The sequence below is a fragment of the Oncorhynchus mykiss genome, chromosome 20, assembly GCF_057628025.1.
Source record: "Oncorhynchus mykiss isolate SJ-2025 chromosome 20, ASM5762802v1, whole genome shotgun sequence".
NCBI classification, from domain to species: Eukaryota; Metazoa; Chordata; class Actinopteri; order Salmoniformes; family Salmonidae; genus Oncorhynchus; species Oncorhynchus mykiss.
Window position 1 is genome coordinate 33,969,043 of NC_143041.1, and position 12,739 is coordinate 33,981,781.

Sequence of the window (12,739 nt, forward strand, 5' to 3'; positions counted from 1 at the left end):
ATACAAAAAATAGGATGTTCTTCGGTTTCCGAGAAGCCATTTTGAGAACATGTTTCGGGCGCAATGTCCTATGACGATGAAGATGCTGAAACCAACGAAAATTGTTACAAATCTGTGTGTTTCTCCCTCCGTCTCCAATATCTCGATACCATGGCAGCAGTCTACCGGCGGGATGATAATAACAAAGCGGGGTATCAAGCTGTGCTTGCTGGGTTAATACGTCATTGAAATGAGAGAGGAGAAAGAATGTCTGTTGCCTGTCTCTGTTTGAGACTTGTAACGGTTACCGTGAGTTTTTTCCAGTCTCCATGAAATCTACCAGCATTTCTCACGACACAACCCAACACCAACGGCCTCAGACTGAATAGCCTACAACAACTCAGTCTTGTTTCGAAAGGAGAAAGGCATTTCCAACCGTTGTTGTTTCCACCTACCGTCCATGGCTTCTGTGAGCCTGGTCTCCAGTCCCCCAACCCCCGTTGTTGTTCTTGACAAAAACATGACAGACTCTGAGCTTGCAGAGGAGGAAAGGTCGAGTAACATTCTTATCTGTCTGGAATTATATCTTCTTTACCCACTCATCTGTGCGTCTCAACAACATGCTTGTGTTACTGTTGTGTTATGAGCCGAATTTGTATTCGAATGACTCAGACAACGCTCCGTTGTTGAAGTCGGGCCTTTTCACATATGATTATTTCATGCATGCGTTATAGCGAGGTACTAGTAACATTATCCCGCTGTCCAAAACAGAATTCCCATCACGAAACACCCATTTGGAAGCATAGCGACATCGCATCAATGTTCCACTGTATCATTGACTGAGTGAGGATATGGGATGGGTATGGTTAGTTATCATGGTCATATCATATTGTTGCATTCTGTAGGGGGTTATGTAAATGTCGACGATGTAATAGCCTTAGCCCCGCCCCAGTCATGATGCGCTTCTTTACCACCCCCTATCGAACACCACACAAATTGCTGAGAGAATTGTGAATGAGAATCTGCCTCTGCTGTGCTGTAATGCCAGTGTTGAATGACTGTCTCTGTCAGTTGATGATGTCGATAACTCCCACACCCTCTCACAATCATTAGAAGCCCCTTTAATTTGATCTATTTGCCAGTGTTGTTAGATGTTTAGCTTGCACCACTGGGGAAAAAAGGGATGCTTTTAATCCAGCATTAGTTTTAAGTTTGTGGGAACTACATAATATATGATATATAAAAAGAAATGGCCACTTCTGATATAAAATGTAAAAAAGTTTGACTTGATTTCAGTAGAAATGCCCAAACCGGAATAGTAACCAAATCAGTCAATTAGCATATTTAGGACCTCACTTTAAAAATATGGGTGATGCACCTGGTATGGAATGACCTGTGTGAATTTCTGGTTTCACATCAACAAGTAACACAATTATTGGTGGAGATATGCATGAATAAGCATGATATTTATCAACAGGAATGTATATGTTGTTTATTTCAATTGCCAGTGTTTCCCATCTTTTGAAATGCATCCACTTTATACTAAGGCCCATCACCAACCAATCTGAACTCTACGGTCATTACATGAACATGTAGCAGTTCATATATTGTCACCTTTCCCCATTGCAAAACATCCAGCATGCACATCTTCAACAAAGAAAGCTATTATATGCCCCAACCAGCTCATTCATATCCCATAACTATTCCTTTATCAGCACAAGTTGTTTGATATTAAATTGCAGCTTAGTACGTGTTAATTACGTAGACCCCTGTTTCCACTACTGTCCCTTTACCCGAGAATACATTTATGCCCTGACTTACAGTACATGAACTGTGTGTATTATCACATTTTGCCTGAACACATCAAATTTGTGCTGTCAAACTCACCCCACCTCTTTAGTTTAACCGGAATGTTAGTCACAACATTTGTTTACCAGAATGTTAAAATCACAACATTTATTTACCTACATGTCAAAGTCACAACATTTGCTTTACCTGAATGCTAAAATCACAACACTTGTTTACCTACATGTCAAAATCACATTTGTTTACCTACATTTCAAAATCACAACATTTGTTAACCTATATATCAAAATCACAACATTTGTTTACCTCAATGTTAAAATCACAAATGCTTCATATGTGTATCTGGCCCATAGAATAGGGTGCTAGACGGTTGATGGGATTCTCACCAAAAAATACAAAAGTGGATATTTCTAGTGATTTATTGACAAAAACACAGTTGTTTCTAATTCTGTAGAACACTGAAGTTCATTCAAGCAATTTCTTCTTAAATGTCTCTATAAATGTAATTTCAGTTTGATAGAAAAGTTGATTTTGACACAGCAGTTTATTGAGATTGAAAATGGCCTATTTGGTTTCCTGTCCACTTTTTGATTCTCTAAATTGATATTGACATGTTATGTTCTGTTTAAAGAGAGGATGGTGAATTGGAAGATGGAGAAATAGATGATGAAGGGATTGGGATTGAAGAGGAGAGCAAAGAAGAAGTCAAAGAAGTGAATGAAGAAAAGGAAGAGAAAGTAAAAGAAAACGAGAAAGAAAAGGAAAAAGACATAGAGAAAGAAGACAAGACACACAGGCACTCCAGAAAAAGATACAAAAAAACAAGAGAGAAGAGAAGGTCAAAGAGAAGGAGACGCGACAGTCGGAAAGTAAGACCAGAATCATGAAATCAACGCCTGGCATCGTTAAAGTAGAGTCCTCCAAAAATTACAATCACAAATATGTTCAGTCTGCAAAATCCTTCAATTCAGCATGTCTTTGGTTTTTCAGCACTGCTTTTGATTTTGTAGACCTTCAGGTTTTGATTTGACTTAATTGACCTTTAGACCTACAAATCAATTTATTTAGATATGTTCTACTTCCTCAGTTTTTCTCTATGGACCCGATTCAGTTGAGATAAGCACTTACAACTCAAACATTTGTTTACGTCATTCATTCATTTCAGTGGGAGACAGAAAATGTGAATGAAGTCATAATACCATCCTAAGTATTTGCTCTCTTCTCTCCCAGCATCACTCCCCCTCCAGTAGCTCCAGTTCTGACAGCTATGAGTCTTCCCTGGAGAGACCAGAGAGAGACAGGCCCAAGAACAAGAAGAACCAAGACAGGTCACACCGTGGTGGTGACTATGATGGCCAGTCAGCTCAGGTAAATATTTAATTGTTTGGTAACATTTATATGTATTACAATTCATAAGCATTTAGAACATTTATATGAATTTATAAGCATTGAAGGGTGGAACTTTTGTGGGGAAAACCTCATTCTGATTGGCTGGGCCTGGCTCCCCAGTGGTTGGTCGTATGAAATCCATAGATTAGGGCCTAATTTATTTATTTATTTATTTAAATTGTTGCATGTTGCATTTATATTTTTGTTACATATATTTAAAGTATTTATAGGCATGTATAAGTAAGTAAGTGAGAATGGACAAGTAAGCCTTGTCTGAGCCAGAACAGCCCATAGGGCAGCAGCCTATCAGGAGGCAGCTTGTGATTTACAAGTACACTCCCTGGACAGGACACTAGTCTATCGCAGGGCCTATAGGCATGCATAAACAAGCATTTTTATCATATACAATACCTTTTCAATAACAACATTACCATCTCTTCTGACTGACTCCTCCAGCATGGATGTGATCCATCAAGTGGTGGCCATGGTAACCCACAGAGGTCAGAGAGGTCAGCAGGCCGACACAGGAGTGGTAGTGGTGACTATGACAAGTACAGCGACTACAGCGAAGACAAGTATGACTATGAGGGAGAGGGGGGTGATTATGATGAGGAGGAGATGTGGCAGGGGAAAGACTCTATATCTCCTAGCCAAGGCCTGGGCAGGGGACGTGGTTCCAAGGACCAGATGAAGAGAGGTGGCATGAAGGGCATGCAGAAACAACAACAGCAGCAGTGTATGTATGGCCTGTGTGAATTGTGTTGATTTTGTGTTGAAATGTCTTGTCGAATGATATTCAAGTTTGTCGAAGTTAACAGTCTAGTGGCTATAGTAGTGTAAAGTGTGTCCATTTTGGATTTTCATATCACCTCTAACAAATGTGTTTTTTATTTTATTGCAGCTTGCATAAATGTTTTACAAAGATCTATGTATTAGATCCTGTTGTTCTGACTTTTAATGGTTGTTGTGTTTTTCAGTTGGTGGTCAGCGGGGGCGGGGCAGAGGAGGTGGAGTGGGAGGAAGGGGGCGGGGCAACATGCTCAACAAGAACAACAAGAAGCAGATGCAGCAGATGAAGGGCAACAAGAACTGGGGGCGTGGCCGGGGGCGAGGTGGGGGGGCCGAGCAGGCCGGAGAGGGGATGAAGCAGGTAAAGAACAAAGATGGCGTAAATTGCAATTCAGGCGCTTTCCCAATATGTCTTTCCTCAATTTCTTGCATCCCCTCTCCTCATCTCCTTTTCAAAAAGCATTGGAGAAGAAGGTCAGAGGGGAAGGATCTTGGATCTTCTCCAATCCAGTTTGAGAAGGTGATGAGGAGAGAAGATGAGAGGAATCTAGAAAAGACTAATTGAGAAAGAGCAATAGAATTGGTGTAATGTACCTCAGTTGGTTTAGAGTTCAGACCAATCCATTTTGTCCCTTTGGTGACCTTGTCCATAAGAAGGAAGTAAGGGCCCTCCTGGTGTTTATTTTTATTTTATAGAAGAAATGTCAGAGCAAAGATAATTTCTCTATATAAAAATCTAGTATTGTTAGAATCTACTTGTTACCTTCAGACCAGGGGAGAATGACTGCCCACTTGCATTGTGGATTTCAAGTTGAAGGCCATCTGCGTTACTGCAGGCATTGTTTCTAGAAAACAGGACGCTCCATTATAGTGAATGGCGAAATGGGGATTTGTATGGTACTTTAAAATCACACACAGACAAAGGGATCATTTAGTTGCTAATGGAGGCCTGTAGTACCTCAGTCGGCCTTCAAGTTTAGATACTCCATGAGAGGGGGCAGCACTGAGCTAGCCTTCAACATCACTTTGTAGAGCAGATCAAACTGCAATGTTTCCAAAAATCTCTCCCTGTAGCAAGATGGCGACATGCTGTAATGACACTTCCTTGTCATCAAATGCACCACTGGGCATTCTCATAGAAAACAATAGGGTGACGTCATTGATGGCTACGTCCATATTTTTTACAGTCTGCTTCAGACTAATGTTGTCCCTTTGCTTGTCTTATCCATAGGAGGGTGGTGGGAAGGGCCCTCCGGGTGGTTTTCAGAAGAAGCGTCCCATTATGACCAAGGAGTTCATAAACCAACACACGGTGGAACACAACGGGAGATACATCTGTAAATACTTCCTGGAGGGACGATGTATCAAGGTAAATACTTCCTAGAGGGACTGCATCAAGGAAAATACTTCCTAGAGGGACTGCATCAAGGTAAATACTTCCTAGAGGGACTGCATCAAGGTAAATAATTCCTAGAGGGACTGCATCAAGGTAAATAATTCCTAGAGGGACTGCATCAAGGTAAATACTTCCTAGAGGGACTGCATCAAGGTAAATACTTCCTAGAGGGACTGCATCAAGGTAAATACTTCCTAGAGGGACTGCATCAAGGTAAATACTTCCTAGAGGAACTGCATCAAGGTAAATACTTCCTAGAGGGACTGCATCAAGGTAAATACTTCCTAGAGGGACTGCATCAAGGTAAATACTTCCTAGAGGGACTGCATCAAGGTAAGGCAAGTCAAGTCGGCACCTCTGAGGTGAATGTAACAACAGAAATGTCGGTTACACTACCGGAGGTCTACAGGTATAATGCATTATGGCACGCTCATAATTATAAGCATTGTTATAAGTAGCTATGAACTGCTTAAGTCTATATTGTGTTAGTATCATGACAGTGCAAAATAAATCAATGTACTTTTTAGGCTGGTATGCTGATTTGCTTTAAAAAGAACAACCTTGTATTCTATCTCTGTCTGCCTCACATCATATTCGCCCTCTTTCAGGGGGACCAGTGTAAGTTTGAACATGAGCTGGTTACTCCAGACAAGAAGAAGGAGCTGTGTAAATTCTACCTCCAAGGATACTGCAGTAAAGGAGACAACTGCATCTACATGCACAATATCCTTCAATATGAATCACCAACAAATATTCTGCAATTGTGTCTGTCATTGCGTGGAATTGCCAAATCTATTTTTTATTAGGTTAATTCATGAAGGTAACTGAAATTCCAATTCCTCTTTGATAAGCAATGGATTGGAATTTGAATTTAAGTTTACTATCTGAAATGACTGGATTGAAATGGAATTGACCCCAACCCTGGAATGAAACCATTACTCTAACTCTAGAGGGTTCATGCTTATCTGATCAACTTCAAATGAGAGGAATTAGTTGACTTCCCTCATCTGTTTAGTCATGATGACTCATTGGGTCAGTAGATGGCCGTCATATATTGACTAGGCTAGAGATTCTCTTCATAAAATACTATGTAATATGTGTGTTTTATTGTATGTGAGATAAGTGATGTCCTATATTGATATGCAATGTAATATGTGTACTAATATGTGAGTCTAGAGTCCAGATTTAAACTTTGATGTATTCTGTAGAATTAGAAAAACTGTGAAAATGTGAAAATGTGTCTTTGGCTTCACCACATAAAAACAGACAATTGTAATACACTTATTTGTAATACATTTATTCCTCCATACTTGTCCTTGACTCGTGGCTGTACGTGAATATCCCTGTAAGTTTTTTCATACTGGAGCCAAGTGTTATCAGGGAGACAACTGTAAATTCTCGCATGATCCTTTGAATGATGTGACCAAAGACCTGCTTGATAAGGTAAGAAAAACATAATTAATCATAAACACCACAAACTGAAATATTATGTGTCTAAACCAGGACTAGACAACCCTGTTCCTGGAGTGCAGCAGGTATTACAGGATTTTGTACCAACTAGGCACCACGCCAGACCAGCTGAGCTAATTGATCAGTTCAGTTCAAATTCAACACACCTGGTCTTCCAGGTTGGTTAAATGAAAAACATGGAAGTGCCTGCGGCCCTCCAGGACCATGGTTGCCTACCCCCGGTCTAAACGGTCTGCGTTTTAAAACCATTACACTAACAACTTAGTGATTGTGTGTGGATCAAAATAGTAACATCTAATAGCGTCATCTATCAAAAGTCTAAATTCTGAACAGTAGTTCACTAGTTCCTTACCCACAGCCATACAGTGAAGAGTATAGCTTTTGCATCAGATTGTTTGCTTCATTGTGTGTGTATTGTCTTCAGATAATCAACACAGAGGAGGAGATCGCCCATGAAGATGAGATGGAGTTGGAGGACCTGAGGAAACAGGGGATTGCCCCCCTGCCTAAACCCCCTCCTGGGGTGGGGCTGCTGCCCACACCGGGTCCCGGTGGTCCTGGGTCTGGAGGTCCTAACCCTGGTCCTGGACCCTCCAGCCCACAGGAGGGGGGAAGCAGTGGGGGGAACTCTGGGGGAAAGAAGATCCCCTCTCTGTTTGAGATTGTGGTGAAACCTACAGTGGACCTGGCTCAGAAGATTGCTCAAAGGTAGCTTTACTTTTACCTTACATGTGCTCACATAATCTTCAGTATAATGTAAATGTTTTTTTGCACAATTTGTCAGCTATACAGTTGAAGTCGGAAGTTTACATACACTTAGGTTGGAGACATTAAAAGTAATTTTTCAACCACTCACAAATTTCTTGTTAACAAACTATAGTTTTGGCAAGTCGGTTAGAACTTCTACTTTGTGAATGACACAAGTAATTTTTCCAGCAATTGTTTACAGACAGATGATTTCACTTTTAATTCACTGTATCATAATTCCAGTGGGTCAGAAGTTTACATACACTAAGTGCTTTTAAACAGCTTGTAAAATTCCAGAAAATGATGTCATGGCTTTAGAAGCTTTTGATAGGATAATTTACATCATTTGAGTCAATTGGAGGTGTACCTGTGGATGTATTTCAAGGCCTACCTTCAAACTCAGTGCCTCTTTGGTTGACATCATGGGAAAATCATAAGAAATCAGCCAAGACTTCAGAAAACAAATTGTAGACCTCGTCAAGTCTGGTTCATCCTTGGGAGCAATTTCCAAACGCCTGAAGGTACCACGTTCATCTGTACAAACAATAGTACGCAATTATAAACACCATGGGACCACGTAGCCGTCATACCGCTCAGGAAGGAGATGCGTTCTGTCTCCTAGAGATGAACGTACTTTTGTGCAAAAAGTGCAAATCAATCCCAGAACAACAGCATACCTTGTGAAGATGCTGGAGGAAACCGCTACAAAAATATCTATATCCACAGTAAAAACAAGACCTATATTTAATTTATTAACAAATTCTTATTTTCAATGACGGGCTAGGAACAGTGGGTTAACTGCCTGTTCAGGGGCAGAACGACAGATTTGTACCTTGTCAGCTCGGGGATTTGAACTCGCAACCTTCCGATTACTAGTCCAACGCTCTAACCACTAGGCTACCCTGCCGCCCCATATTGACATAACCTGAAAGGCTACTCAGCAAGGAAGAAGTCACTGCTCCAAAACCGTCATAAAAAAGCCAGACTATGGTTTGCAACTGCACATGGGGACAAAGAACATACTTTTTGGAGAACTTCTGACCCACTGGGAATGTGATGAAAGAAATAAAAGCTGAAATAAATCATTCTCTCTACTATTATTATCACATTCTTAAAATAAAGGGGTGATCCTAACTGACCTAAAACAGGTCCTTTTAACTAGGATTAAATGTCAGGAATTGTGGAAAAACTTAATTTAAATGTATTTGGCTCAGGTGTATGTAAACTTCCGACTTCAACTGTGTATAATATTATCTTTAATATATACACTACCGTTCAAAAGTTTGGGGTCACTTAGAAATGTCCTTGTTTTTGAAAGAAAAGTATATTTTTTTGTCCATTAAAATAACATCAAATTGATCACAAGTAAAGGGTAGACATTGTTAATCTTGTAAATGACTATTGTAGCTGGAAACGGCTGATTTTTAATGGAGTATCTACATAGGCGTACAGAGGCCCATTATCAGCAACCATCACTCCTGTGTTCCAATGGCACGTTTTGTTAGCTAATCCAAGTTTATAATTTTAAAAGGCTAATTGATCATTAGAAAACCCTTTTGCAATTATGTTAGCACAGCTGAAAACTGTTCTAATTAAAGAAGAAATAAAACTGTCCTTCTTTAGACTAGTTGAGTATCTAGAGCATCAGCATTTGTGGGTTCGATGACAGGCTCAAAATGGCCAGAAACAAATAACTTTCTTCTGAAACGCGACAGTCTATTCTTGTTCTAAGAAATGAAGGCTATTCCATGTGAGGAATTGCCAAGAAACTTAAGATCTCGTACAACGCGGTGTACAACTCCCTTCACAGAACAGTGCAAACGGTCTCTAACCAGAATAGAAAGAGGAGTGGGAGGCCCCGGTGCACAACTGAGCAAGACGACAAGTAGATTAGAGTGTCTAGTTTGAGAAACAGACAAGTCCTCAACTGGCAGCTTCATTAAATAGCACCCGCAAAACACCAGTCTCAACGTCAACAGTGAAGAGAAGACTCCAGGATGCTGGCCTTCTAGGCAGAGTTCCTCTGTCCAGTGTCTGTGTTCTTTTGCCCATCTTAATATTTTATTTTTAGTGGCCAGTCTGAGATATGGCTCTTTTTTCCCAACTCTGCCTAGAAGGTCAGCATCCTGGAGTCGCCTCTTCATTTACAACATTAACAATGTCTGCATGGTATTTCTGATCAATTTTGTTATTTTAATGGACAAAAAATGTGCTTTTCTTTAAAAAACAAGGACATTTCTAAGTGACCCCCAAACCTTTGAACGGTAGTGTACGTCCATGCTCTTACTCAGTTGTGCACCGGGGCCTCCCACTCCTCTTTCTATTCTGGTTAGGGCCAGTTTGTGCTGTTCTGTGATAAATACAGTACCAGTCAAAAGTTTGAACACACCTACTCATTCCAGGTTTTTTATTTTGTTCTACATTGTAGAATAAAACTATGAAATAACACATATGGAATCATGTGTTAAACAAATCAATTTGTTGATTGATATATTTTATATTTGAGATTCTTCAAAGTAGCCACCCTTTTCCTTGATGACAGCTTTGCACACACTTGGCATTCTCTCATGAGGAGGTAGTCACTTGGAATGCATTTCAATTAAGAGGTGTGCCTTGTTAAAAGTTAATTTGTGGAATTTCTTTCCTTGATACGTTTGACCCAATCAGTTGGGTTGTGACAAGGTAGGAGTGGTATACTGAATATTATGGAAAGAACAGCTCAAATAAGCAAAGAGAAATGACAGTCCATCATTACTTTAAGACATGAAGGTCAGTCAATCCAGAACATTTGAAGAACCTTTTTGGTTACTACATGATTTCATATGTGTTATTATTCTACAATGTAGAAAATTGTAAAAATAAGAAAAACCCTTGATAGGGCAACTCAATATTAGGAAGGTGTTCTTAATGTTTTGTACACTGTGTTTATTATCCCATTAAATTTGTTATAAAAAATCCCCTGAATTAATTAATGCATATTTTTGGGGGTTGCAGTGGATCCAACTTCAACTGTCAGTCTGGAGGCCAGTTTCAGGGTGATGAGTTTGGTGGAGGGGGTCCCGATGACAACATACAGCAGAGTGGACCCAATGGCCCACCCCCTGTCCTCCCTCCGGGGTCTCCCCCTGGCTCCATGGGGGGTCCCTCTCCTCCCTATCCATCCCACACTGGGCCACCAATGCAGCAACAGCAGAACCCCCCTGGACAGCACCCCCAACACCAACCACCCCATGGGTTCCCCATGCCACCACCTCCAGGTATTTCCTTTGTGTTCTCTCAATGCATCTGTACAGTTTGATTCATTAAAACCTCTCATTTGCTGTTTATTCCTGCCTCCAGGTCCGCCACCACCCTTCCTGGGTCACCGACCAAATATGAACTTGAACCCCAATATGAACATGAACCTCCAGAGGCCCCCTCCACCGTTCCCTCCATTCCCAGACCCCATGCAGATGCTTCAGAACATGAACGTGCCGTTCCAAACCATGGGAGCCGTGGGCCAAAACCCTGCAGAGTTCTTTAACAACTTCTTCAGGAACCAGGCTCAGGCCATGGGCCAAGGAGGTTGGTCTTACAATGATACATGGATGAATGTCTCTTATAGTAAGGAATAAGCAGATAATGCAGATACTAGCCATCAATTTGTTATGTCAAGGATTTCATTATTTACAGTATGTGGGTTTTTCAGTCTAAATGCTCCAAGCAATGACCATATTCTATTCTGTTGTTATAGCTTTCCTTTTTTATATCCAGTTCTTTCGATGTGTTAACAGATGTTGATTCATTAAAACCTCACTCTCTGCATATTCCTCCTCATATCTCCCCACCTCCTCTCCATTAGACATGGGTATGCCTTTCAGTCAGAACACCTCCCAACAGCAGGGGAGCGCTGACTCCCAAATGCTGTCCCAGATGCAGGGCCTACCCCCTGCAGTACAGAAGGCCCTGCTCCTACACCTACAGCAGCAGCAAGGCAGTGAGCCACAAGGTTTTGAGGAACAAGGTGGCAAAACCCCTAAAGGTGAGTGTGAAGGATTATTTATTTACAGCAAAGTGAAACAGTCTTGTACTCATCACCAAACATTACCATTTAATAACTAGGGTACACATTTCACAGATATTGCACAGTATGCTTGGTTGCACTTGCTTGGCAATACTTAAATCATGCTTATACTGTATAATCGTCATGAACATAACTTACATGCTCTACACCAGGGTTCCCCAACTGGCGGGTGGTTTTATTTGGCTCCCCACTATTTGTTTTATTTATTTTTTCATAAATGGACATAAGACAATAAACAAGTGATTTTAATTTAAGAAATCTGTTCCCAAGTATTCCCACACATAATAGAGAGATACAAGATCGTATATAAATGGGTTAGTCAAACATATCTGTTTGGGCTTCTTGCGGTTAATTTGCAGTCTACAAACTATTTGTAATTATGTTCCGGCCTCCCAACCATCCACTCAAGAACAAATTGGCCCCTGGCTGAATCTTGTTGATGATCCCCACTCTACACGTTTCAGATGACTCTACTAACTGGTACTCCAGTGATGACGAGGATGGGAACTGTGTCACGGCCATTCTTAAGTCTCTGAAGAAACAGAATGAGAAGCTCCAGCAGGGGCCACAGTCCATCAAACACCCCTCTGTTCCACAGTTGGCCCCTGGAGACCCCAGGCTCCAGAAGGAGCGGGCCCCACCCAGCGACCCCCGTATGAAGGCAGCAGACCCCCGCCAGAGACCACCAGACATGAGGAAAGAGCCCGACTCCAGCGGGGGCCCCAGACAGGCCAGGGACCCCAGGAAGGTATAGATATCTAGCCTATTGTTTAATGCTGGTGCATGTCTGTTGTTGTTACTTTGTATTGAGCTTATATGCTGAAAAACCAATCTCCTCTTTGATGACATTAGTATTTGAATCTAATCTAATAAGGTGAGGCCCCTGGAGCCACCCAACTCCTTCAAACCAGAGCTCCACCACCATCGCCAGCAGCAGCATCACCACAATAAGGCTCCAGCCAGAGAGGAGGATGAGGATGGAGAGAGGGAGCTAAGAGAGCGGGCTGCTCTCATCCCTTTGGATTCCTGCCCAGGTATAACCCTAATATTTTAAAGCCTATTTTTCTTTTGAATGCTGCTGCTGTTGTTGTTTTCTAGCC

At 41.3% G+C, this 12,739-nt stretch overlaps 1 protein-coding gene across 1 annotated transcript in view; it reads left to right on the forward strand.

Annotated features, from left to right (window-relative positions):
- The window catches only part of zc3h6 (zinc finger CCCH-type containing 6), a 15,742-nt gene continuing 3,003 nt past the window's right edge, over window positions 1–12,739 (forward strand). Inside the window, exons 1-14 of the mRNA XM_021576390.3 lie at window positions 1–531; window positions 2,417–2,654; window positions 3,016–3,153; window positions 3,631–3,910; window positions 4,152–4,324; window positions 5,195–5,332; window positions 5,968–6,082; window positions 6,693–6,802; window positions 7,254–7,537; window positions 10,571–10,833; window positions 10,916–11,140; window positions 11,418–11,597; window positions 12,104–12,387; window positions 12,514–12,673. Of these exons, the coding sequence (XP_021432065.2) occupies window positions 440–531; window positions 2,417–2,654; window positions 3,016–3,153; window positions 3,631–3,910; window positions 4,152–4,324; window positions 5,195–5,332; window positions 5,968–6,082; window positions 6,693–6,802; window positions 7,254–7,537; window positions 10,571–10,833; window positions 10,916–11,140; window positions 11,418–11,597; window positions 12,104–12,387; window positions 12,514–12,673 (2,680 nt within the window). The 5' untranslated portion in view covers window positions 1–439. The remainder of the gene's footprint in view (window positions 532–2,416; window positions 2,655–3,015; window positions 3,154–3,630; window positions 3,911–4,151; window positions 4,325–5,194; window positions 5,333–5,967; window positions 6,083–6,692; window positions 6,803–7,253; window positions 7,538–10,570; window positions 10,834–10,915; window positions 11,141–11,417; window positions 11,598–12,103; window positions 12,388–12,513; window positions 12,674–12,739) is intronic.